This window comes from Anser cygnoides, chromosome 18, assembly GCF_040182565.1.
Source record: "Anser cygnoides isolate HZ-2024a breed goose chromosome 18, Taihu_goose_T2T_genome, whole genome shotgun sequence".
NCBI lineage: Eukaryota > Metazoa > Chordata > Aves > Anseriformes > Anatidae > Anser > Anser cygnoides.
Genome location: NC_089890.1, coordinates 7386964 through 7413771, shown reverse-complemented (window position 1 = coordinate 7413771; position 26808 = coordinate 7386964). Strand labels below are relative to the sequence as shown.

General features: G+C 48.7%; 1 protein-coding gene across 1 annotated transcript in view; it reads left to right on the top strand.

Moving 5' to 3' along the window:
- SLC43A2 (solute carrier family 43 member 2) overlaps positions 1–26682 on the top strand; it is a 32409-nt gene extending 5727 nt beyond the window's left edge. The window contains exons 3-14 of the mRNA XM_066979901.1: positions 3251–3440; positions 4420–4475; positions 5138–5214; positions 10913–11005; positions 11807–11940; positions 12371–12573; positions 13189–13332; positions 16553–16691; positions 17115–17247; positions 18080–18153; positions 19888–20011; positions 20879–26682. Coding sequence (XP_066836002.1) covers positions 3251–3440; positions 4420–4475; positions 5138–5214; positions 10913–11005; positions 11807–11940; positions 12371–12573; positions 13189–13332; positions 16553–16691; positions 17115–17247; positions 18080–18153; positions 19888–20011; positions 20879–21040 — 1529 coding nt within the window. The 3' untranslated portion in view covers positions 21041–26682. The remainder of the gene's footprint in view (positions 1–3250; positions 3441–4419; positions 4476–5137; positions 5215–10912; positions 11006–11806; positions 11941–12370; positions 12574–13188; positions 13333–16552; positions 16692–17114; positions 17248–18079; positions 18154–19887; positions 20012–20878) is intronic.
- The last annotated feature ends 126 nt before the right edge of the window (positions 26683–26808 follow it).

Genomic DNA, 26808 nt, shown 5'->3' with positions numbered 1-26808 from the left:
CCGGAACAGCCTGAACAAATCCCAGCGATGAGCTTGACATAAATGATTACCGAGGCAGCCTTCCTCTCACCTAAGCTCTGCCATTCTTTAAATAGTAACTCAAAACTACTAATTGGGCAGCAGAAATCCTGCTGCTGGCAGGGGGGGGAGCGCTGTAAAAACAAGCAGTGTGCTCTTGTAATTGCTGGTAAAGACTCGCAGCTCCTTCTGGCTGGTCGGTGAGACAGCGGGGAGCGTGCACGGACCCAGCCTGGGCTGCTCGCGTGCTCCGGTGGCACTCGTGCACGACGTCCAAGGTGGACTTGGCAGGAGGATTTGGGGAGGGCACAGCCCTCGGCACAGGGACAGCCTTTCCCCAAAGCGCTGCTGTGGACGGAGCCGGGCACGTAGGAGCTTTTCCCCGGCGTTGTGGCGTGCACTGATCTGGAACAGGATCTGAGCTGTGATTGAAGGAAACGGCTGTTTGCCGTAGCCTGGCGTGTTGGGTAGGTGAGCAGCGAGGCAGGTTCTCTGCCCATTAATCTCCTCCTGTCCATGTCACGCGCTGCCACTCGCTCCCCTTGCAGGTGACCCGCCGGCTCCCCGGCCAGGCACCTGCAGCCCCTCCAAAATCTTCTATTTGCGGCACCTCCCGGAGATTCCCCGGCCGAGGAGGTGCCAAGGGCCGCTCGAATCCTTTCCATTACGCCTCGCTGGATCTTCCCTTGTTGCTCAGGGGCTGCTGCTATTTTCGCAAACAATTTGTATTTCCACATAGCGCTGCTGCCTGGCCCCTCCTCGGAGCTGGCGGCGAGCAGCTGTAAACAAGGCGGTTGGTACAGGCACAGCCTGCATTCGCTGCCCTGGTCCCAGCCCTCCTGGCTGCAGCAAGGCTGCAGAGGTGGCCAAGCGCCCTTTGCTGGTCCTCCTGGTGCTGCTGGAGGGCCCGTGGTCAGCGGGAGCACCTTGGGGTCACGCTGTAACCATACACATCCATATATTAATGTCAATTAATCTGATCTAGCTCCCGGTGCTGAATATTTCTGGTCTGAGATCCTCTTGCTGGCGATGTGTGCGGCTGTAAGGTCACTGCTCTGCCCGCGTCCCTTCGTCCACGCCACAGCTGAGCTGTGTCCGCACAGTGCTGACACAGGGAAATCACTGCTGTTTTGTCAGTCTTTCCCCCCCCCCAGCGCACCACCCCTCTTGTTTTTCCGACTTCAGCCTCGCACCACATCTGTTTCCTGTGAGCTTATCTCGGCGGAGAGCCCCAAAGCCTTGGTGCTGGGGGCGAAGCCCTGCGCCTCTGCCTGCCGCGTGGAGATGCTGTGGGACGTCGGGTGTTTGGGGTCCTGAGCCACAGCACAGAGGAGATGGTGAAGGAAAGATCGGTGAAGAGATTTAGAGGTGTTGTGAAGCCACAGAGGCTCCCAGATCTGTCCAGGACTGATTTCTAAGGACGTGACTCAAGTGCATCATCCTCCCTGCAGAAGGAGTGCTTCTGCACGGGGCCTTTTGGGGACATGTCTGTCACTTTGGCTATCCGTGGCTAGCAGGGCAAGGGAAGGGATGGATTAATTATCCACCAGGAGCAAATAGCAAAGGGAATGAGCAAACAGTCATTGCTTGCCACAGGCTGTTTGAGACCATCTTAGAGCTGTTTCTGGGGGCAGTGTGAATGGAAACGCCTCGCATCCTCCCCAGAGGGCTGGGAGGGGGCAGAGGAAGGATTGCAGGAGCCCGTAAGCCTCTGATATCAGCGTCTGAATTCCTGCTAATACCTGGCGTCTGGAAGGTCTGGAAGGTGGCCCGTGGTTTGTTTGCGATTGACACAGAGCCGGGAGGGTTGTTTTGGCAAGCAGGAGAGAAAAATGCCAGCTGGGAGAAGCAGGGTGAAACCAGTCGCTGCCAGGGCTTGGGGGGAATGGGGTGGAAGGGAAAGAGACGTGGGACGGGGACACGGGGTGGCACGGGCATCCGGGGGGAGCCTGACCACGAGCCACACCAAGCAGCAAGCGTCCTTGCTCAAATATTAGGAATATTAGGGATTCCTGCTAATTAACCCCAGCACTGAGCTTCTCTGGTCTCGCTTCACACAGATGGTTACATGGGTGACTCCTCTCTCTAATCTTCCTTTAATATTGAATTTTGTCAGATCAATTATTAAATATGGAGAAGAGTGCTTTATGTCACTGGCTCGCTGCAGCAGTTTAAAAAAAAAAAGAAAGGCAAGTGCTTTGTCATACCAGCAAAGGTTACCGAAACGTCAGATAAGCGCCGGGCAAAGGAGGGGTGGAGCGCACCAACGCTCTGGGCTAACGAAAGTCTAAAGGCACCCACGTTGTTGCAGGACACTTAAACCTTCTTGGGATGGGCTTGTGACAGGAGGGGAGGTGGCAAGAGCCAGTGAAATTGCTGCTGCAGAAGAAAAGGAACTTCTTTCTTTTTCCTTTTCTTTCTTTCTTTTTTCCCCCCCCCCCGTCCTGTTTCTGTGTCTGTTACACAACGCGAGCTCTGTTTGGCGTGGGAGTCTGCCTGCGCAGTTCCTCAAGTCAAGAGCAGAAAGTCAGAGGTGTAACTGATCCGTGTGGCCTAAACCCACTTGGAAAAAAAAAAAAACTGAAAAAAAAAAAACTAATTACAGGGTCGAAGCTAAAGATGCATCAACCCGTTAATAACCGGCAAGGGCAGGTGAGCTGCCTGCCCTCCTGGGAGCGGGGCAGCCAGGCTGGGGCAGCACGGTGGCCGCTGCCTCCCCATCCCTCGCGCGGCGAGGGCAGGAGGCTCGTCCTCCGAGCTCCGTGCCAGGCCTCGTCAGCCCGGCATCTGGACCCAAAATAGCCGCTTTGGCTGTAGTCACCACTTCCAGTTTAGTTCGGAAAAAATCCTTGATGACACGCCAGTCCCGGATTAGGAGTACTTTAGTTTTTATCTCGGTCCCTTCCAGTCCTGCTGGGGCAGTGCCCTGTAACTAGGGTAGTTCTATAAATTAATGGGGCTCTGTCCTCAGGTTGCTCTGCTCTGTCCTGAGGTTGTTGCCCTCCTGCTCCTTCTTCACGGGAGACTTGTTCCCGGGTGCCTGCGCACCCTTTGCTCCGAGCTGACCTCGTCAGCTGTCCCCTGTCCTTCTGCTCTTTTTCTCTCCCTTCTCCATTTCTTACTGATTACAATCAAAATAATCAAGATTATTTTGGAGGCTCCTCTCTTCCCTGCCTGGCTCCAAGCCCCGTCCCAACACGCTGCAATGATGCTCCTCTGTCGTCCCACGCAGGAAACTCCACGGGCAGCCCTGAGCACGAGAACAGCACGGCGGCAGAGCACAAGTGGCCGACGTGCAACGCCCAGGACGAGATGCTGAACCTGGCCTTCACCATCGGCTCCTTCCTGCTCAGCGCCATCACGCTGCCCCTGGGCATCGTCATGGACAAGTACGGCCCTCGCAAGCTGCGGCTGCTGGGCAGGTCGGTGTCCTGGGCACCAGGGTGGGCTGAGGGGCAAATTCACACTTTATCAGAAGCCGACGGGTGCTGTGCCTTTTGGTGTGTCCCTGAAACCTCAGGAACCTTATGGGGGATTGGTCTGGGAGCTGCTGGCTGTGTATGGGGTGCCAGAGCAGCTCTGGGATGGTTTTGGCCAGCGCTGGGCTGCACGGCAAGTTGCTCCACAAGGGAAGGGCTTGGGACTCCGTGTCCAAGCTTCAGCTCTCCAGTGTTGCTCCCTGCTTCCCGGCCAGATGGAGCCTGGAGGAAGAGCAGAGTCACTTGTGAGTCACAGCGGCTAGCTTTTTCCCTTCAGCTATGTCCTGAGAGGCACAAAACCAAGATGTTACATCAGAGCTTGCAAGCTGGGGAGTTAACTCTGAGATAAACCCGTCCTGCCTGCCTTTTCTGGGTCCCCTCTGTGCCATGTGGTATCTGTGTCGTTTTCTGTCCCCGATAACAACGTCACTCGCAGCTTCTGCCGTGGCACGGGAGGATGTGGCTTGCTGGGCACAGTGGGCCCCAGCGCCGCTGAGTTTTATAGCACTGAACTGTACCAAAACCAAACTGGCCCGTAGGCAGGGTGGGACAAAGAGGGCAAGCCTGACTCAGACCCTACCTGAGAGGAGCTGTGACCGCAGCTGGGTCACAGAACCGAAGCTGCTGCTGTCCTTGGTCACCTCGAGGGGATGACTGGCCAAGCTGCGTGCTGGAAAAGCAGCGGGGCATCTGGGTTCGGCAAGAGCTGTGCCAGAGCAGTGGGAGGGAATGTTGCTGCTTCAGCCCTTGTGCAAGGCTTCTCTGTAATCTTCGGGTATTTCCCTGGATTTTTGTTTCCAAATCGCCAGCTCCCTTACATAAATTACACAGCGCTGGCTTAACGAGGTGCTGAGGAGGGAGAGGGATGTGTAATTTATTGCACGCAAGGCTGGCTGGACTCATGGTTTTGGTTCCCTTTCAGCGCCTGCTTCGCTGTGTCCTGCGTGCTGATCGCATATGGTGCCAGTAACCCAGACTGTAAGTAGGCATTTGGTGCCGAGCTGGGAGGGCTTTGGGGCTGTGGCCCTATTTTTGGGGTGCAGATGAACGTGCACAGAGCTGCGTGCTCCATGTGCAGCCCCGGGGTCTCGCTGGGGACACAAACCAAGGGTCTGCTGGCCTGGGGGGGCTCCGTGGCTCGGGGAGGGCTGGTGTTTTACAGCCATAAGTGCATGGCAAGGGCCAAATGCCTGAGATAGCCAGGTCTCCCCCAGCTTTGCACTTGGCCAAGTGCTGTAAGGAGCAATTTCAAGCAAGTTCCTGGCTTTTCCAGGGTTGGGAAATAGGTAATAGCACATGATGTGTAATCTGCTTTCTCACTGGGGATGGCTGGAGCATGCTCCTCAAGACCAGATAGTGCGATTACACTTTGGAACCAATTCCTTCAAGTAAATCTCCCTTCTGGTACCCGTTCAGACAAGCTACATCAGCAAGCCTGTTCCCTAGAGAAAAGCCCCTCGCTCGCTGTGTGGCTGGAGAGATGGGTGCTGGTGGGATGAGCTGGGTTGGGAGGAATGTGGCACGTCCCAAGGCTGGTCCTCGGAGGTTTGCATGTTGGGACCAAAACCCTGATGGCCTGTTGGTCTCCTTTCCCTCCCCACCCCAGTAAAGGCTCTTGAGCTTTTTTTATTCTGTTGCAGCTCTGTCTGTGCTGATATTCATTGCGCTGGCTCTGAATGGCTTTGGTGGGATGTGTATGACCTTCACATCGCTCACGGTAAGCAAAGAGTTACCATCTGACTCTTATTTTATTCCTTACTGCGGCTGTGAGCTGGGCTAGCAGGAAGGAACAAAGTGGATCTCTTGCCTGCAGCTCGAGCAGCACATGGCTTTGTTTGGAACAAAGGGTCGGTCACACTTTTACCTGAAAGGCTGGGTGTTAGCTGGTTAGTCTAAGGCTTTTTTTCTCCATTCCTTTATTACCTGCCTCTTGCATCTCAGATGGAGGTGAAAATAAAGAAGTTTTTTTGGCTCGGGCTCAGATTGCCGTGTGCCTGTACATGCAGTGCCCAGTTTAGCTTCGACAAACTGAGGGAAGCATCAGGAGGGTGCAGAACCCCTGCAGCAGGATAGGACCAGCTTCTTGCGAGCGCTTTTTGCATCTCTTCCCCACTGTTTTCCAGCACAAAAGTGTTTGCTCTCGGAAGGGCGAGAGTCCTTTCCAGGTTTCCTTAGAAAAGCTGAGCTGTTGAATGCCCCTGGCTCTGTCTGCGCAGCTGCGTGGGTCGGTTCAGTCCGTGGGTTGTGTTACAAGCACTGGTCAACAACCGTCAGCTGGGTCCCTGCGTTTTGGGGTTCGTGTTGCCTGGAGAGAGAAGCGGTATCACTCTCCAAGTAGCTGCTTGATTTTCCACCTCATTACCCTTGTCAGTGTGGCTGAACCAGGGCCGGGTGGAAAAGCTCCTAGAAAAGAGCCTGGGAAGCACTGATTGAAAACTTTCTGATTTGGACCGCGTTACCTTGGGCTCGCTGTTAGAAGTTAAACTCGTAGTTAAGGTTACCTCTAATTTAACGTGGATTAGGCACTGGCTGAACTCCTGAGACCTACGTTTGGCAGAGGCTGGGTTTAGAGATCACCGCGTGCGCTGCGATGTTGTTGCTGCTGTCGCTTTCGTATTCAAAGCTTTCAAAAATGTGTGCAGATGTCGGTCTCGCGGCTGTATGTAATGTTCTTCACTGGAAGCCTTGGCCATGCTCCCAAAGAACTGTGGGGCAAATGTCATCCTGCCACGCTTCAAAAACAAGCAAGGAAGAGAGGAGCACATTGGTACCGTGGGGGGAGAGGAGAGGATTCCCATCCTGCAGCTGCCAGCTTTGGTTATTGTCCCTCTGGGTGGTTATTAAGGGGTCACAGATTATTTTTGAGCCACTGGTGATGATAGGAGGAAGGGCAAGGGTAGGGCTGAGACTGGATGTGCTGTACCGTGGCTTTTAGCAGCAGAAGAAATAAGCAAAGCCACTTATTAGTGCCCTCGTTAGCGAGCCAGTTTCACAGCACAGAGGAAGTACAGCTGCAGGAAAAAGGTCAAATCTTCCAAGAAGTGATCCAAGCCTCGGGGAGGGCTGGAGCAAGCAGCAGAGCTGTGAGTTCACACAGGGAGACCGCAGGTAGAGCCGGCTCCTCCAGGCAGCGGTGTGCGTTGCGGGGAGCTGGGATGGCCTCAGGTCCGACTCCCCAAATCCAGGCACAGATAGAGCTGCACGTGCCTCCACGCAGAGGCATTTCTGCACCTGAGGCGTGTAAAAGTGATTAAAAACAGTCCAAACTGTGAGGGAAGCACCTCTCCTGCACCATGGCGTTGCTGCGGCCGATGACTTACAAGCGCGTGTGTTTTGCTCGCCAGCAGCTCGCCGCCGTGTCCTTGCATGGCTCTGCTTGCGAGCCACAGTTCATGACTTGAGTCACCTTCCTTGGCGATACGAGGATCTCTTGTGGGTCCTTTCCAGCCGTGGCCCCTGGGGATGGTGAGGGAGGGACGTGGGGACGGCAGGTCATTGCACGGAGGCAGCGAGCGGGAATCAGCACCCGGTGCCAAGTGGGCTCGTTCTGGCTGACGCCGGCGCCGGCTGCTGATCGCGCACGAGTCGAAGCGAAGTGACTTCCTCGTCCAGCCAGCGACCTGGAACGCCCTAGGAAATGGGTCAAACCCGCTGGTGCATGAGCTGGTCCCGTGCCACCCCAGGGTGGCTGCTCGGTGGCAGGGTGGCCACGGTCGGGCACTTTTTTGGGTGATGGGGCCACCCGCATGCGTGGGCACGGCGGGGTCTGATGGTCTTCTGCAAGGGTTTAGGGAGGGGGACAAACGGGACTGCAGCCCAGGCAGTGCCCCACGAAGCGTGCCTCTTGGATTTGAAGGGTTTTTCAGCAACAAGTCCCCGGGGTTTGCCGGCAGCGCGTGGCACCCTGCAGGGCCAGGCTGCCTGCGCCGGGCGCTGCGGCTCGGGGAGGAGGGGGAGCAAGCAAGAGAGCGGCGGTGTTCCCGCTTCTGGGAACAAGGTCAGGCTGTGCCTGCTGTTAAAATGCAGAGGGGAGATTTCTGCCTCGTGACTCGGTCTTAGCCAATATAAGGGGAGATTGGAAATGGAAACAGATCCGTATTGGTGGCTCTGACAGCAACACAGGAATCTGGCACTGGTTCTGCTCCAGAGCTATTTCATGCAAAGAAATAAACATGTGTGATAAATTACCACAAAGAGCCTTTTATAGATTGTTTTCTGTCCTGTTTTCCTTTCAAAGAATTACAGCTGCTTTGCTCTTATTTTCTGCTGCAAACAGCACCCTTTGGTCGGGGCGGGGGGGATCTCTGCATAGGGAACCTTCTCTGCTCGGAAATATTAGCAGTATTTAGGGCTCTGGGGTCTTTTGTTGGAGAACAGGAACAGGAATTTCCATATGCCTCGGACAAAGCGGGCAGATTGAGGCTTTCCTGGAGAACAGATTTTTGTTGTCTGTAATATTTCCAAATATACCTCCTGATAGGCAAAACAAAGTTTTCCAGTTCTCAGTCCCTTGACTTTTTTCCACTGTTCTTTCAAGAAGGAGGGACACTGGGTTTGGTAATGCCACTGTGGTGGTTTTTGTGGTATCTTTTGCATAGGGACTGTCTCCAGGGAAAAGCTGAAAAATCGTAAAACTAATTGAAGGTTTTAAACTCGCTATAGGGTAGATGAGGAGAAAATCATCTGCAAGAGGAAACGAGGAAGTGATTTTATCAGTTTAGGATTGCAGACCTGTAATAAAGGACTCCAGGAAAAAATAGCTATGGTATGGCAAAATTCAGTTAGTATCTTTCAGACAGGGCATAAAGTTAATTATACATTGAGCATTATTGACCTTTAAACAGAAGACATAAGAGTTTCTTCATGGTAGATCTTCCGGAATTGAGACGCTCGTACCAGAACAGGCAGAAATTAATGGAGGAGTCTGTTCGGGCCTGTAGGAGTAAGGTCAGACTGAGGATCAGAGCTTTTTGGTGGCAGGAAAGCAAAGAGCCTACTTGCTCTGTGGTTTTGTTTTGTTTTGTGTTTTGATTTTTATAATTATTATTTTCTTGTCCCTAGGGTTCATATTTTTCCAGTGCTCACTGCTGTAAAGACAGCTGGAAAAATGGCTTAGTAAATATCGTATGTTATTTTGGTAGCTGGTCTTCAGAGGAGACCTGCACAGGCATTGCCAGTGCTGGCACTGGCGGTCTGAGGGTTTTTGTCTGGGTCTGGGCTATTTTCTCTTTGCCTCCCCTCAGGTAGTCTCGGATTTCCTTTCCCCCCCAGTGCTCAGTGTTAGCAGTTGCAGTTGATAAGATCTTATCCAACCCAATGAATCTCCTCTATCCAATTTTCTTTAAGCCAGCCACTTGCTTGGTGCCAAATAGGATTTTAGGAAGTCTCAAGCCTTTCTAGGACTTGTGTCCCCATCGAGGCAAAGCAGACTCGGGTTTCCCAGATGTGGCTGCTTGCTTTTGGGCTTGCTCTAGGTCTCCAGTAGCCCCCAGAGCAGGAGGATCCACCTGGGAGCTGCTTGTCTGCTTATGAAAAAGGCCTTTTGTGATCTCTGGGGCTCCGGGGGAAAATCAGCCCGAGCCAAGAAGCAGCTGTGTTTGTGAGCTGCCCAGCAGCAGCAGCTGTTTGTTGTAATTTCTGGAGATTGTTTCAGGTTTGGGGCATTCGAGATGAAACAAATGCCCTGCCTGCTAACGGCAACCAGCCTCTGCAACCTGCAGATATTTCGCTCTGCAGATGCAGTTTTCTGGGGTGTGTATTTTAGGCCAGCGCTCCCAGGGAGAGATTTTTGAGCCTGGTAACAGACCTTTGGATCCTTTGCCGTTTCCTGTCTGCAGCTCCTGAAAGCAGCCTGTTGGCAGCGCTCCCGGATGCGGGGATCTGGGGATGGGTGTGGGGATCCTCGCCGCAGAGGAGCACGGTGTTTTCTGCCTCCTCCGTGCCTGCTCGGGGCTCAGCATCGGGCTCAGCGCATCGCTGCTGCTGTTCCTGGGCTGGGGTTATCCAAGGACCTGGAGGCTGCGCTGCATAGAAAGCTCTGCAGTGAGACAGGGAGATGATAAACAGCCAGATGGATCCTGGAGTGTTCCTGCGCAGGAATACTTGTGCTGTAAACACGCTGGTCCCACCGTGACACAAGCCAGATTCGCTTGCCTTATATGCTGCTCCTGGGAAAGATGGATTTGTTTTCCAGCAGCGAAACGGGAATGCGATGAGAGCATTTGCTTGCTCAGGCTCCAATATTCTCTGAATCATTTTGTTCAGCTGTGTCTGAAAACAGATAAAACGCTGGTTAGGCTTTCAGTCCTAGAAGGCACCCACAGTGCCTGGCTTAAAGGCCCCCCGAGGCTGACGTGGTGGTGATGCCCAAGTGAATTTGGGGAGTTACCTGAAAAGGAGGCGGGAGGGAAATCTGGCTGCCTGAAGCAGCACCTCTGCCCTCTGAGCAGCTTCAGGAGGTCTCAGCTCAGCTCTCTGTACCCTACAACTTCAGGACCTCTCCCATGATTTTCAGCTAGCAGGCTGGTGTAGAAAAATGGGAAGTTCCTCCTTTCCCATGAGCGGGAACGTCTCGGGGCTTTTTCTGCCTGCTCAGCTTTGCTTTCGGGTCCCGAGTGGAAACAAGGGCTGGAGAGGCAGTCTGGGGAGAGCTGCTGAGCTGGCTGAACTGCTGCGTGAGGTGCTCCTCGCTGCCCCGCCGAGAGCTTTGCTTTCCCAACAGCTCCTCGCAGAACCAGCCCCGTCTGCTCTCGGTGATGCCGTCGCACGTCGCACCCCATAGGAGCTGGGTCTCCCTTGCAGAGAGCCTGCCGGCACAGGGGGACCTAGCAAAGCAGTTCGTCTTTGTCCCTGTTCCTTCTTGTTATAACGGGAGCTTTCTGATCTACCGCAAAGATTTGGGTGCTGACCCAAGGTGTGTAAGCAAACCTGGCAGTTCGAGGTGTCGCGGGGTGTGTTGGAGATCGTTCAGCTATCGCAGCCCGTGTCTAGCAGCTCTTGCCTAAAAGGAGGGTGACTGGCAGAGAACTCGAGCGTATATTTTTGGAAAGGAAAAGAGGTGGTGGCTGTAGCCTCGGGGAAAGGAACTCAAAGAAAGCACAAGGGCTGGAACAAACAATCCTGTGCTAAAGGTGACCAATGCAAAGCATGCTGTCAGTCTGGAAGGAAGCAGTATCATTAAGCGCATAAATCTTGGATTGTGGACATTCCCTGACACTGGAGACACCACTGCAACCTGCAGGGTACTGTCCTGAAGAGCTGAGCCGTTCTGGAAGAAAACTGTTTTCTTCAGGCTCTGGTATCCAGAAGTCCTGATCCTAAATGCCAGTATCTTCTCGAGAGAGCCTCCTTCCCTCTTCTTGCCTCGTCTTCCCTTCCCAACAGCAACCTGTTTCAACCGATTTTTCTCCCCCCAGCTGCCCAACATGTTTGGTGACCTTCGTTCCACGTTCATTGCTCTGATGATTGGCTCCTATGCTTCCTCTGCTGTGACCTTTCCAGGAATCAAGGTGAGGCTGTGGGACCGTGACTCATTCCTGGTGCTGTTGTGCCGGGGTTTTGCACCATTTAGCAATAATGTGGAAAGAAAGAGGGACTAACTGTTAAAGCGCTTTTTTAGAGATGCTTTTACGAGATTCAGTTCCTGTGTGTGTTTAAAGACTTCCCAAGTGCCTGTCTCAAGAACTCAATGAATACTGTAAAGAGAATTGTCTGTTTGCTAACACACCGTAAGATTTTAAGGGTGTTCAGTAAGGAAAAATGAAGAGATGATTACTTTTTAATGAAAGTCTGTTTTATTTAAAAAAAAAAAAAAAAAAGACTCCAGGTATTATTTATGTGTATTTTTAATACATGTGTGTACTTCACCTGTTTGATTGTCGCCAGTGGTTGGCTTTGAGCACTTCAGAGCTAGCAAACTGCATTGAGGGAAGAGAAGAGAGTGTCACTTGGGCTGCCTTGGTGGTCCCTAGCAGTTCTGAACCAGCGATGGCTTGCTGCAGAGCCAGAGTAAGAGAGACACAGTAAAAGAAGGCCCTTTCCAAGGGTGTAGGGAAGCTCCTGTTGGCTTTCCAAGGAGAAGGTCCTTGGTGAAAACCTTTGGCGGCCATTTGTGATGCAGCTGCGTGCTATTCCAGCTGGAGGTCCTGTTGTCGCTGTAGTTGTTGTTAAAGATGTGCATATACAGCTCTCTTCAAGCTGTGTTACATGTAGCGTGTTCTTTTCCACAACATCCTTTCAGACAGTATTCTAAGAATATTGAAGATCTTTCTGGCCTTACAGCCAAAACCATATTTCCTTGTGCTTTGTAGGTTATATATGACTTTGGGGTCTCCTTCATCCTCATTCTGCTTGTCTGGGCAAGCTGTGCAGGACTGGTTTTCCTCAACTGTTTCTTCAACTGGCCACTGGAGCCTTTCCCAGGACCAGAAGATATGGACTATACGTAAGCATCATCTAGATTAGGCCTGGGGCTAATCCCATTCTTCTCTAGAAAGTGGTGGCACAGCTAATACAGAGGAATGGGCAGGGAGTTCCTTTGCATGTTGTTTATTGCTGCCATTTCTTCTGAGGTTGAGGATTTATGTCTGCCGTTAGATTTTTATCTCTACTGGTGAATATCTGTGGAAATTGAACCTTCCAAAGCATAGGAGTCATGAAGAAAACAATCTGCCAGTAGCAATAAGCGTTTCTATGCTGACCTACACCAAACTGGCCCAGGGCCTATATCTCTGCGTGCTCTGGATCCAGACCATTTGTGGGTTTGTAGATGAAAACTAGTGCCATGAATCCACACGTAGGCTGATTTCTGCAACTCTGCTGCCTCTGGTTCCCTACCCCGTGTTGCAGCTCTCATTCTCTTTACTTCCCAACAGGGTGAAAATAAAGTTCAGCTGGCTGGGATTTGACCACAAAATCACCGGGAAGCAGTTCTACAAGCAAGTCACGACCGTGGGACGCCGCCTCAGTGTGGGGAGCTCCATGAAGGGCCCCAAGGAGCTGACAGCCTTGCAAGAGAACAACAAGCTCTGTCTGTCCACGGTGGACCTGGAAGTGAAGTGCCAGCCCGACAGCTCAGGTGTGGTTCCCCGGGTGCCCCGGGGATGCTTGCTCTGGCAGAAGGCCGGCGGCCTCTCTGCTTCGCTCCAGACCTGTTTTTATCAGATAGTGTGATACGTGATCCATATGCTGCCAGGGCCACATGCCAGCCACCGTTATCTAAATACAAGTTTAGTTATATAAGGAATCCTGTTAGTGTACGCCTGCCTAAACACACGGTATGTCGTTGCCAGTGGTGGGGACAACACCACGGGTACGGCTATGGCTGCAGAAGGACAGTGTAGTTGGTCACTGCCACCTCTTAGACCGACTGCTGCCATCACCAAGCCTTCCTTACCCAGTGGTATGGCAAAAGCAAATGGCTTAAAGTTTCCTTTTCACTCTGATCCACAGAATTAGGTGAGGCTTCCTCACTCCAGTTAGCGGTAGCCAAACTCCCAGCAGCTATTGCCACTCATTAAGGACATTTGTAAAGCACTAGACAGTTGCTACCAGTAAATTTTTTGGAGCCGCCACAGGCACACCGTGTTGAAATGACTAGCTAGAAAACCTGCTAACCACAGCCTCTTCTGAAGACGTGCCCATTTAGAAGGGTATATTGCCTTCTTTAGAGACTCTGTTATTCCTTCTGCAGCTTCTCCCTCCTTCATGAAGAGTGTCTTCAGTCCCATCTTGCTGCTCAGCCTCATCACCATGTGTGTCACTCAGCTGCGGCTCATCTTCTACATGGGGGCCATGAATACCATCCTTGAGTTTCTGTCTGGAGATGAAGATCAAGGTAAGGTAACCTAGAGGCTTTTATCTGCTTCCTTGGAACGGGAAACTGACCCAGACTCGGGCCTTGCAAGAGGCCAGTGTGCCTGATTACTCAGCAAATACACCGTGTACAGCACTTACTGGTGTCAGAGTGCGGCCAGCAGCTGCTGGTAGGGTCTAGTGGAGGGCTGGACCTGGCCCAGGACGGAGGGGCAGCGAGGCAGGCACTTGAATGTCAAGCTAATTTTAGCCCGGTGTCTTTTAAATACTAGTCCATGCTATTCCTCCAGATAACTTGTTGAAAGTAGCCTCTCAGGATGGCCTGTGATAACTTTTTTTTTTTCCACTGGGAAACCTATTTCATCAGGTATTTGCTTTGCTTATCCTAAGCAAGCACAAAGTGCAAAGCAGCTGACTCTCATGACTAATGGTTGGAGTAGGTGTCTCGTCCCAAACAGGGGTGGGAGAAGTGAAGTCACTGCTGTTTTGTGTAGCTTGCTGTGAGCTGGGGAGGCTCAGGGGTGCTCGCTGCACTGGACTCGGCTGTATTTATAGCTCTGATTCAGTACATGGAGCAAACAGGAAAGAGTACATTAGTTTACTGTTGTTGAAAATACCCGGGATTGCAAAACAAGGCTTAGCCTTTTTTTTTTTTTCTGTCCTCTGTAGTAAGATCCAGTTTGAACTTGTTAAATCTGGATTGCATGAAGCTGATAAATCAAGAGGCACTCCTCTGAAAACAGGAGTGAGCTCTGGGGGAGGGAAGGAAACTCCAAGTGCCCTGGCATTCCCTGAATTGCTTTGTTTCTTGGGCCTTTGACAGCCTGCAGCATTCAGCTCTTTATCTCCTGGCTCAAGAGCCAATTTAGACATTAAACAGTAAACAGGACAAACTTCACGCTGCCTACCTTTCCCAACACAGCTCACTTTTCTGCTTACCTTGTAACTCTTTTGCTCTGATTTTTTTTTTTCCTTTTTTTACCCTGGCTTGCTCTAGTTATCCCCCCCCCTCGCCCCAGTATTTTAGGATTAATATTAACTATTTATGCTGCCAATTCTGTTTAGATCAAGCTCTGTACTTGGAAAAAAAAAAAAAAGGGATTGTGCCTCTTGGGTGATTTGTTCTTCTATGCCACCTTTGAGATTTCTTCCCATTTTTCCCCCTCCTCCCCCCGAATGCAGCCCGGGCTCGCAGTGCAATCGGCTGTCTTGGTGTTTCCATGGCATCAGCAAAACAGTGGTATTGTCTGCTTGCAGCAGCGTCAGGCTGCGAGAGCAGTTCCAAGACGCATGCAGATCCCTAGAAATGTAATCTGCGTGCATCAGGCGAGGATGGGATGCTTCTTCCTCCGATTTCTCGCTCTCCTCGCTGTTGTTTACTTGCATGTGATTTATTTAGAGAGCTCCCCCCACCTGCAGCTGCTCTCTGGAGCACTCAACAAGGGAAGAAGAGGGTTGAGTCACTCCTGCAAGTGTTGTTGTGGTCAAAGAGAATTTAAATATACCTGGAAACAGAACGGGAGAGAAGGACATGGGGGAAATCAGTGAGTGTGTGAAGTCTTGAAGCTGCAGTGAGGCACTGTGTCCTTGAAAGTCCTGCTTCCCGTGCGTATTAGGATGGTGACTTCGACTTGCTGTGAAACCTGGAGGTGGAAAAAGCAGTCAGCCTGCAGCTACCTGTCTTCTGCAGCCCCCAAAAAGACGGAGGGGAGAAGCTAGGGCCTTCAGCATCCCTCTAAATGACCGTTTAATTTAGTTGTAGGAAGGCAGGAGAGTAGAGCTGTTGTGTTTGAGACTTGAAATTTCACTGCATCTTTCAAAAATTGTCATCTTCCTTCCAAACCTGGTAATATTCGGAGACCTTGGGTAGAGCCAGGGCGGGTGGAAGACTCGGTTGTGATGAGGTCCTTGCTCAGGATAGTTTGAGGCGATGACTTGTGGGACAGTGGATGTAAAGGGTTGTGCCCACGTGTGAACCCTTTCTGTTTCCTTTACTTCTGCCATACCTGCTGGTATTTGCTAGAAATTGTTCTCTTTCATCCTGAGGAAAGAACAGTTTTTAAGATGATTGATAAACTGAGAAAACTCTGTTCCTGTAGCAAACACAGTCCTTCTTTCTCTTCTCTCACTGTCCCCATAAACTTCATTCCCCGCCTGAATTTGGCTTCTGCTGTCGGTGTTTAGAGCCCAAGATTAAGTGCTCAGAATAGCATGGAGAGACAAAGCTTGACAGCGTGACTCGCTTCTTACCCTCTATTAAAAAATAACCAGACAAGAGCAAATCAGCTTCAGGAGTGTTTGTAGAGGGTGATGCCACCTGTCTCTTTTGGCTCCAGCAGTTGTTATCATGAGATGGGATGTGAGGCCACATCAGGGCCTGCTTGTCTGGAGGTAATGGGGGCAGGAATGTGAGTTCAGAGGTTGGAGCTGGAAGTTCCTCTTGCAAGGACCTGGCCAGCAGCTGGAGCCAGGAAGGGGTAACCTGGTGCCATGCCTGGGCACCACGAGGCGGCCCTGATGAGGTTTGCTACAACTGTATATGAGAGAAAAGCTTGTTGGGAACTTCTCTCAATTACCACCTTGATTTTGGTATAAGTCATGGCTGTACTGCTTTGGAGAGCTCTTGAAATGTGTCGGGAGGGACAAACTCAAATTCGTTTCGGCTGTGTTTTGCTTACGGTGCTGTAAATTGTGAGGACTCTCTGCTGAGATGGGCAGTTTCAGAATCACATCCTTATTTCAGAGCTGTGGTACGCCGTGACTCACCGGCCCTTCTGTGCGATGCCTTCAAATCCATCACGTGGGCTGCAGAGAGGAAGTGGAAAAAGCATTGTGGGGTGGGGGAACTATATAGAACAGGAGGGGAGGGTCTCTTCTAAGTCTGCTGGCATCAGCTTTCCCCTAGAGAGCCGTGTAGACACTTCTCCCATGTTTAACACGTGGGGAATTTTCATCAGGTTGAAGTTTTAATGATTGCTCTCAGGTGCTGTATTTCTTGCTGCAGATTTCCCTCCGCATACACGTTTCCAAACTTGTCCTTTCTGCACAAAATGGGTTAGAACTCACCTTCCCAGCCTGGCTTGTCCTTGCTGGAGCTTCTGAGCTGGAGGAGATACAGCTGGAGCTCACAGCAAGGCAGGAGAGCAGATGACCAAGGCATCTCCTGTTACTGCTACGGTACCACTTGGACTGACACTTTTCAAAAAACCTTTTTTTTTTTTTTTTTTTTTTTTCCCCTGCAGTGAGTCTCTACACTTCCATTTTTGGGGTACTGCAACTGCTGTGCTTGCTGACGGCGCCCGTGATCGGGTACATCATGGACTGGCGGCTGAAAGAATGCGATGATGGCTCAGAAGAGAACGAGGAGAGCAACGCTGAGCAGTGCGTAGTGTGTGCCACTCGGGACATGCAGCCACGTAGCAGGCCCCCTGTGTTTTGTGATAGAAGACCGAAACGAATGTCGGTCCATCAGTATAGAAAAAAGAGCCTGAAGGAAGACTTGATAACCTAATAATTGCAAAGAGGAAAGGATCTTCCATGTCCCCTAAGATCAGTCAAGAGGAGCAAATTTAAGTTGTAGCAAGGAGGCTCAGACTTTACTTCTAGTGTAACAGTTAAAGTAACAGCAACAGCACTTAATTGCCCAAATGTTCCTCAGTTTCTGCTGATGGAGATCCCACCGTCTCCCTAGCCAGACCTCTAGCCAAATGGTTTAGAGTTGATGTGAGACATGGAGAACCTTGTTATGAGTTTCAGTAGCTGCTAAAAGTGCTTTTTGTAACATAGGTTTTGCTATTGTTCCAGAGGTGACAAGAAAAAGAAAAAACGTGATCGTCAGATCCAGAAAATCACCAATGCCACCAATGCCTTTGCATTCACAAATGTCCTGCTGGTTGGATTCGGAGTCACCTGTCTCATTCCTAATCTACCATTGCAGGTGAATAGGTCAAACGGATGGGTGTGCTGAAGGGGCTGGCAAAGCGATAGACAGGACGGTGCTGGGAGGTCCTGCAAACCAGCAGAACCAGCTGGTGGCGGGAGGGCTTACGGGCACCGCTGGGAGACCTCTGTGCTGCTTTGGGAACCCCAGCCTTAATGCTGAAACAAACAATACCATAACCTAAAGAAGCAATTATAGTTAAAACGTCAGTTGACCTTCAGTTTATACACACTTGGAATTCGTGCAGCTGAGCTCTGTAACCACAAATACTTTCCTACTGAGATCCTCTTAGCAGTGCCCGTGCATTTAACCTGGGCTTGATTTAAGCTGCTGACTGTCAGGAAATTTGCTGTAAGAAGCATGACGCCGATGTATACAGCAGGTTATTTCTGCATCAGATGCTATGCCCAGTGGTACCCGTGGGATTATAAACCTGTTAAAATATTTATTTTGTGGCACCACCTGTTTTTGGCAGAGGAGTTCAGTGATTTTATGCCATACTCAAACATGCCTTGATGATGTAGGCAAGCAGACGTCATTTGCTCATATTTGCATATTGTCTGCAATAACTTGTGGAAAATTAACTAAATTGGCAATGGACTCAATAAAAAGAAGAGTATCGTGACCCTGACTACAGTTTGCTGGGGACATGCCCTTGCAACAGTGCCATCTACAATTTTTTTCCTTGTGCCAACCTTCAGGTTTGGGTTCTTCACTGCTCGATCCCCCCTTTGTACTAGAAAGGAGAATACTTTTTAGGATTGGTTGTGTGTTGGGGTCTGGCACACCTTGGCACCTAGCACCTGACGTTTTCTGCTTCTCTTTCCAGATTCTTTCCTTCATTTTGCACACAATCGTGAGAGGATTCATCCACTCAGCGGTGGGAGGCCTCTACGCAGCTGTGTAAGTCTCTGCTCACCTATAGCATGTGGCTGGCCAGATAAACTGGTTTGGGGTGATAAGCTGCCCAGGTGAGAGGGAGATCAGGAAGTGAAGTCTTTGCGGTCAGAGGGGAATAATGATGCAACTTGTTTCCCCAGTCACCGCTGGGCATGACAGTAGCTGGACTGAAGTCCTAGTTGATGCTTTCCCTGCTCGGAAACAACTAACCCCTTTGGCATAGCTACTGCGAGGAGACAGGCACAGCTGTATATGGGCTGCGGGTGAGACTAGGCTATTGACACTGAGGTTATATAGTAAGAATTCAAGGCTTTTTTTGTCTTATAATGAGTAGCTATGTGCATGGGTCCAGGTAAAACATTAACATAATTGAGTACATTGCTTCTGGTCTGCTCTGAAATTACACGGGTAAAGCATTGCTCAAGATGCCATTAGTGAAGCCTACTCCCTTTCCCAGGATGGATCATGCGTCTTGTTTCCAACTTATCAAAGTTATCGATAGCTGAATCTAAATGCTCTCTTCCTTAGTAAGCAGTGTTTTTCGTTTTGAAAACAGATCTGCCCCTCTGTCCTGAGTGGCTGAACAGAGGGACAGAAAGAAGCTGTTTTCTTTCGGAGAATCACAGAATTGTTGAGGTGGGAAGTGACCTCTTGAGACCATCTTGTCCAGCCCTCCTGCTCAAGCAGGGTCAGCTAGAGCAGGTTGTCTAGCACTGCATCCACTTGGGGTTTGAATATCTCCACATATGGGGGCTTCCCAGGCTCCATCTGTGAAAAGGTTTTGGTCCCAGTGTCTGGGCAATCCAGATTAGGAAACCCATCTGAGGCTCTGCTTCAAAAACACATAAATTTTCGGTTCCATGGCAGCTAGAAGCAAAAGATATTTGTCCTGGGCAAGGTAAATGTCTGTTGGTGTACATATCAGCTTGTACATAAACTAACCCTGTTTGACCATTGCAACTCTCTCCAACTTCTTGGAGCGAGGTATTTTTGCTTTGAATGTGACTTCTTTGAGTGTTGGAAGGTTTTGATCCATTTTTCTTTCTAAGCTTAGTTTAACCTGACCTTTTTTAAACCCTGCTCAGTTGTGAAAAGAGACAGATGTTAGACTGTTCCTGAGATTTATTTTTCCATTAGTAGTATCTGATATTCAGCACTTTCCAGTCAACAGTATTGTTTAATTTGACATGGGATCAGACTTGTCCTCTAAAAAGGAAAACACACGCTAACCTGTTGTGCAGGTTTCACTCACTTCTAAAGGGAGCAAATTGTTATGGCCAGATGAAAATGATTGCATAGCTGCAAATGCTGTCATCTGGATAAAGAGGCCATGCTTTTAACTAGTAAATGTCAACACTCTTCTCCCTTTGCAACAGGAGTAGTAGCTGTATAAGCACTTCCATCTGTCTTACGGTACAACTGCAAAACAAAATAAGTGCTGGATCTGGTATTTCTTAAATTTGAGAATTCAGGATGAGAAGAGTCTGGAGAGGAAGCCTTTGGCCCTGTCACCAGATGAATTCTGGACTACAGATCACTGTGCTTACCACCAAGTATAACTAAAAACTCTAGAATAAGAGAGAGTTGTACATAAGTCCAGGAGAGAGTTGTTCTTCTTATTATGCCTCTCTTGGGACTGTGCTCTGTTGTGTTAGTCTACTGGGAATGTAACCTGATCGGGGTGATGTGAACAGTCAAGGTGACGTATAATAATGCTGTTGCTTTTTCTGTTGACAGATACCCCTCTACTCAGTTTGGCAGCTTGACAGGGTTGCAGTCGTTGATCAGTGCCCTTTTCGCCCTTCTGCAGCAGCCTCTGTTTATGGCATTGACAGGACCTTTGGAAGGAGACCCTCTCTGGGCAAGTTCTTCTCAAATTTAATATGCAGGCTCGGTGGCGAAGATGGTTTGGGCTCATTTCTTTGAAAATAAAAGCACTCCTGTGCATGGACCGAGGCTATAAACAGCAGGAATTTTGCATGTCTCTTAGTCTGCTGTTACCTTGGTGCCATCCAGGAGACCCTTTTGCGTGTAAGTAATGAGGCCCTGGGAGGGAACGTCATTAACCGTTAGGAGGTTCCCCTTCCTGGGAGGAAGGGAGAAGGCTGCTGGGGTGCTTCTTGTGAGCAGTTTGCATGGGGAGCCGAAATTTGTATGGTAAAAGTGAGTGGATCTGTCAGGCCCTCAAATGTAAAAGAAATTCTCTGTGCTCTTGAGACCTATAAGATCTGAAGTTCAGTAAATTTTGGTCTGTTGATGCTAATGCCAGGAAAGCCAAGTGGCTATTGTGGGTAGGGCTAATGTGTGGTGTTTTGCTGAGAGTATTTGCACAGCTCATTGAATCTATAACGTGGGTGGTCCTGGAGAATGTTGGTCTCTTGGCTGCATGTGCATATATCTGCACTCCAGCACCCCAGGGCCCTTAAGTCAGTGATGTTGGTGTAAAAGAACCCCACCTTAAACAGCCGCACCTCTTCTGTTGAAAAAAGAGACTTCTGCAGCCATGATCTAGAGCAACAGACTCTTACAGCATTTAATTTATACACATGATGCTCTGGGTATTTTATAAATAAAAATACAAAGGAGGTTGTTGCCAATACACCGAGCAGGGCGTTTCCTGGTTTGCCTGTAGCTGAGTGACGTGGGCTGGGTTCTGACACGTGGACATGTGTGGCTTGGTCGTTGTCGTCCTAGCCTGCCTAATTCTGTTTTGTCTGTCTTCCTGCAGGTGAATGTTGGCTTGCTCGGTCTGAGCTTACTGGGTTTCTGCCTTCCGATCTACCTGGTCTGCTACAAACGCAGGCTAGAGAGAGAAAAGAAACAGAAGAATGACGATGCCAAACTCTTCCTCAAAATCAATGGCACTCCCAATGAGGAAGCCTTCGTTTAAACTGGTGCTTCAAATTCAACCTCCCCTGTACAGGTTCCTACCACATCCGTGGGTTATACCTGTGGTGTAAGCCAGGCTTTTTCTCTCCTGGCTCTGCCAGTCTTTGCTCATCACTGGAGTGAGAGCCAGACATCATGACTGAGCTTTCCTCAGATAAATGGCAGAGGGAGACTTCCCACTCCTTACTCCAGAACACAAGACACTTTTTTCCTTTTTATAAAGGCCACGCAGATATTGTGTCTTAAGTTATCCCCTGATCACACTCTCCAGCTTCCGAGGCTCGTCATAGGAAACTGGGGAGAGAAGGAAGAGGGATGGGGGAAGAGGGAAGAAAGACCTTAATTTGAATTTGTAAACATAACACACTGAAGTCTGTTTTCCCCCCCTCTTCCCTCAACCTTGTCTGACTGTCTCAGATGCAAGCTGCACTCTCCTCCCTTCCTGAGGTTTCATAATGGTCTTTCTGCTTGATACGTAGCTGGACCCAATGGTTTTACTGCCTATCCAGACATATCCCAGACTGTTTTTGAGGCAGGGAAGGGAAATTATACCTATGTGTATGAGCACAGCTTCAGTGTTTTGCTAAATGTTGGCTGCTAGCACTGACAGCTCCCAAACCTTTTATTACTGCAATGGAACAGACTGTGAGCAATGGATCTGCCTTCCACACTGAAATGGAGACCCTACTGGACTGCTTGGTCCTACACCAAGTCTTCGAAGGCCTGGAATTCCTCCTCTTCCCAGCCTGAAAGCCACCTGTATGTGTTGTAAACTGCCTGCAGTCCTGGAACTGTTGAGATAGGAATTGGATCTTGTTTACCGATGAAGTGCTTTGAGACTTGTTGCCTTTTGCCTCTTCCTCCCTCCAATGTGACCCCAGGAGGGGAGCAGCAGCGTGTATTTACTAAAGTGGAAAAACGTCTTGAAGCTGGGTTCTGGGGCTCCAAATACCTTGGTGTTCACATGTCATGATCTGACTTCTTGTTGAAAAGAGTCAAGAGTACAGAACACTCCTTGTGTCTGGTAACTGGATCCTGTGGATGTATGGCAGGGTGATGTGGCAAAGTAATTCTTCCTCTAGCCATAGCTTATCTACATTGTTATGATAATAGCCCCCAAGCTGCTGAACACCAAGTTACTCTGACTGACCAAAAAGCTGCTGGTTTGGCTGTATAAAGAGCCTTCTACAATGTCAATGCTCTGTCTGGACAGAGTATGTGGTGATTGATTGTATGGTGAAGCTGACTTATAGAGCAATACATGTGGGTAAAGGTGCCCCAGGGCCTGTTTGCCATGGAGGGAATACAAAGGGAATTCTTAACCTGCTTATTTTTATAGTGGATTTCCTAGTTCTTGCCTAAATTAGACTTTTCTCCCCTTAACCTCGTTGATGTCAGTAGCTCAGCCTCTGCAACTAGCATTAGCCACCACACCGTGTAGACCTGCTTGGAGCAGGGCTGTGTGGCATTGAGAATGAACATCACCATGGGGTGCGCAGCAGTGCATGCGCTGGGCTGAGCTAGCGGCTGCAGGGAGGTTGGCAGGGAGAAATAAAACAATTATGAAGATGTAGTGGTGGTGTCTTCTGAATTGCCAACTCTTGCATTACTGCAAAGCCTGGCAGAGGGTAAGTCATTCAACTCCTTTATGTCTGGTTGGAGAAGGACAAGGCTCAATCCCTGCTCTGTTTGTTACCTCTAAGCCGGGGATTAGAAGCATCAGTGCGCTTGGACCGCCCTGTGAGAAATTACCTGGGAACTGGGTGTTAACTCAGTTACTGGTGGTTTAAAGCATGCAGATGCTCAGCCCAACCTGGTCTTCACCTTCATAAATTTCAAGCTTGGCGATTTACAGAGCTTCGGAGGACGGCTGGGAGCCCCGGCGGTGCCCTTGGCAGCGCAGGATGACGAGGCAGCTGTGAGGCAGCAGCGCCATCTTGAGTCGCTGCCCTCAGCCGCCCTGCGGGCAGCTCGGTTGCTGCTCCACTCCATGGTACCTTTTAGTCTTCAGTCACTTGTTTTAAAATGACTTGCCACTTGAGTATTTTACACGTTTGTGGATTATTTTTTTTAATCCGTTGCCTTTATTAAATGTGTTTGTTCCAAGACAGCCATATTGCCTGCTGTCAACGCTATGCTGTTCTAAAACTTTGCATTTTTTTTTTGTTGGCCTCCAGCTTTGGTGATGATTTACTGACCTTCCCAGCTTTTTACCTTTTGTGATGAGTGGTAATTAAGGAAGCAGCGTTTTGATTTGATTTCCTGTTCACCTGGAACTGTCTCAAATACATGCCCAGAGACCTGCCAGCAGTAGTACAGCTTTCCAAGATTTCCAGAGGGCTTTTTGCAGGTTTCCGCATTCCACATTATTATACTTGCTCCTTCTAAATATTTTGAGACGATTCCTACTCCTGCTCCAAGATACTTGTCACATAACAATGACGGATTATGCATCTTTTTATTTTTTTAAATAAGATCTCAGACAGGTGAGTGTCTGAGCCCCAGTCCTCAGCCTTGCAATATCTTACAATAGACATCTCTTGGAGGACGTGAGTGTGCTAACTCAGCATCACTACCACTTCAGTTTCAAAATATTGAACATGATATCTTCCACTCTTCTGTCATTTGAATTCCTGATATAAATGTCTCTGCAAAATGGTGGAATACAAGTGGCGTATTTTCATGAAGAAACAGTGGGGATGCTGCTGCCTTTGAAGTGTATGCAGCTAAATTAAACAGAGAGCACCCTTTTATTCCTGCCACCTACCTCCCTACTGCAGTTCTCAGTTCCTGCCCTTTTTAGGGGTGTCCTCTAATCCAGTTTCATTTGATAAAATATTGGGTATATGTAATTGTTATCTCTGTGGCTGATGTGCCATGATGTATAGAAGCTGCCGGTCGGCTGTGAGGAATAGGGCTCATGCCTTTGAGTCACAGTTCCAGGCTCTGTTCTTAGACTGAGAGTAAAGTGTGCCTTTGGCTTGCAGTTATGAGGACTGGTGGGTACACAATGATGTTTTAGTTGTTTAGGGTTAAAGGGACAAATGGGAATACTTTCTCATGCAGCCCAAAGTCAAACCGTGAAATGTATTGCTGTAGAATGTGGTAGGGAACAAAAGCATTTATTATTTTTATTTTTTTAAAACAAGGGGCTGGTTAAACAGTGGTCTGATGCATCCAATAACTCAGGGAGATTTTAAGTTGCTGTAAATAAGAAAGTTATGCCAAGGAAAGATTACTTTCCTGCACACTGTCTCTTCAAGAATATGCTGCTGGTCAAAGATTGAGAAAATACATGCTGGGCTAGGTGGAATGCTGATCTGATCTCATGGGGTGTAATTTACTCTGACAGTTGTGAACTAAATTAATTTTAAAAGCAGTCTCAAACTTATCTACAAAACTGTATCTGCATGCTAGATGTGCACATCCTCTACTAATTGTGGCATAACTGCTTAAATGCTGCACCTTCTGCAGGGGTCGGCTCTAAGAAGATAAACAGAGTATTCTGGCTTCAGCCTTTTCTAAATGTTGCCTTGGATGCTGCAGAAACAAACTGTTGAGATGGTCCTCTTAAGCATGATTGTTCAGGGGCAGTTTGCCTTTTTTGTTGATGCTTATGGAAATGTAATAATTACATACATTTGTAATGGAAAATAGCATTGCTGCTTTCTAGCCAAGTGATGCAGGACTGAGAAAATTCCCAGTGCACTCTTCTGTGTGCATGAGCCATCCTGTGGAAAAAATAAGTGGGCTACCAAATACTAGAGAGCCACATAAATTAGATCAATAATGAATTTACCTTTATAACTCAAATATAGGTCAATGTGTTTCCCTATCACTCATATTAGAAGGGTAAGGAGCGGGTGAGGAGGTGGTCATGGAAAAAGCCTCATCCCCTCAGTACAAGCATCCCCACCTGAATGTAATGAAGCAGAAACCTAAGCTGTGGGTGCCTGCCATTTGTAGGAGCCTTCTGTCAGGGGTGTTGCCGTGCAAAGGTGACTGTACCTTTTGGAAATGCCGCTCCTGGTCTCTACAAACCCTCATGCATTTAATATGCATCTTTTTTTAAAAAACAAAAACAAAAAAAAACTGAATGGGGAAGGAAGGGTGATTGCTTTTTCCTTTCACTAATTTGTCAATACCTAAGTCCCATCAACAATCTACAAAGTACATCAACAAGCAGTGCATGTTGCCATTAAGAGTAGCAGAGAATATCTGTGGTGTTTTTTCTAATCAGGACTGGTAACTGTATTCAGTTACTGACAGAGTATCTGGATCCTTAAGATGTAACTGGACACGTGTACAAAAATAAGAAAAGAACAAATCTTGCTGGGAGTCCAACTTAGCTGCAACACAGCTACAAGTGAAACATTTAACTTCCACAACAAAGCCTGAGCTCTTCATGCTCTCTACAAAGGAAAATTGTAGGATAACGAGATTTTTAACTAAGACAGTAAATCACTAAAATGTTTTAAAGTAAGAAATTTCCCTCGTGACAGGTTGATGGATTTGGGAAATATGCCACAAAATATAAAGCAGATACTGCAAGGGAAAAAGAAAAACTTCAAGTTTTGTTAAATTTCTGCTTTGAGCATTTTTTTTTCCTGCATCTGCAGAGCTTTTTCTATTTCCCCACTTCCCAGTTTAGAAGTGCAAAGTTATTCATAATAGAAAATGATATTACACTAAGGTTACTGATGGGAAGGGCCTGAAAAAAAAACCAAACCCAACACTGACAATTAAAAAAAAAAAAGACGCTCCTGATGACATGTCACCATTATAATCTCTGGAAATAGCTGAAACAATGATGTATTATGTAGATGCATTCCGACATATTAATTATAAACCCTACAGCTTGTTTTTCTACCTGTGCGGTTCTGCCTGTCTCTGCGCGATCTGTTTTTATCAGGTGTGCTGTGCTCCATGCTGTTGTCCTCTTCCTAGCACCTGACCCTCATCAACTTGCTTTTTTATTCCTGGAATAATCCCCTCCCCTCCTTTTTTTTAGATGTCCCCCCTTTACAACCTGACAGCCTCCACTTCTTCCTGTCCCTGAGATTTTTGTTTTGTGGCGTGTTTGTCAAAGCTAAAATGTAAGCGCCCTGTGGCAGGCCAGCGTCATCTTTTGTGTCTGTAAGGTGATGTGCATTCTTGCAGTGCTATCTAAAAATAAATGTGGTATTAAGTTAATCATTAGTTTTCCTTTTCAGGCTGAACATAATACAAGTATTGCTTGCTTCCTAACAAGACTATGTAAGCCTGAGCGCTTTACGCAGTGCTGTCTGCCAAATTGCTTGGCTGCACTTCGAATGCTTCCTTGTCCTTTTCTTCTCTAGGTAGGAGCTCACAGCCAGATTTCAATTAATCTTCATCTGAGGAAAAAATCTCAATGCATTAGTATTTATTATTATTTTTAATTTAGATAGCAGGTTGAGAAAGAGATCAGGCTTTACCAAACAGGATGACCTGGTATCCAGTAGTGACAGATAAATGTGTGTAGCCTTAGGTGGGAGCGTTACAGCAGAGGTGCTGGGTGCGAGTGGAAAAGCCGCACGTTTCAGTTATCCACGCTTGAGCTTGGTGATGCTGAACATATAGTGCTCGATTTTCCAGTCAAATAAAGGTGATCCTTGCTCTGTGTGATTGCAGTGATGAAGTAGTACAGCTGGTGCTCTTTAGCTATTTTCCTGCCTTAAACAGAGGTCACGCACACAGAGACCTACACTTCCATTTTTTATTATTATTTTAAGATATCTTTAGATATTT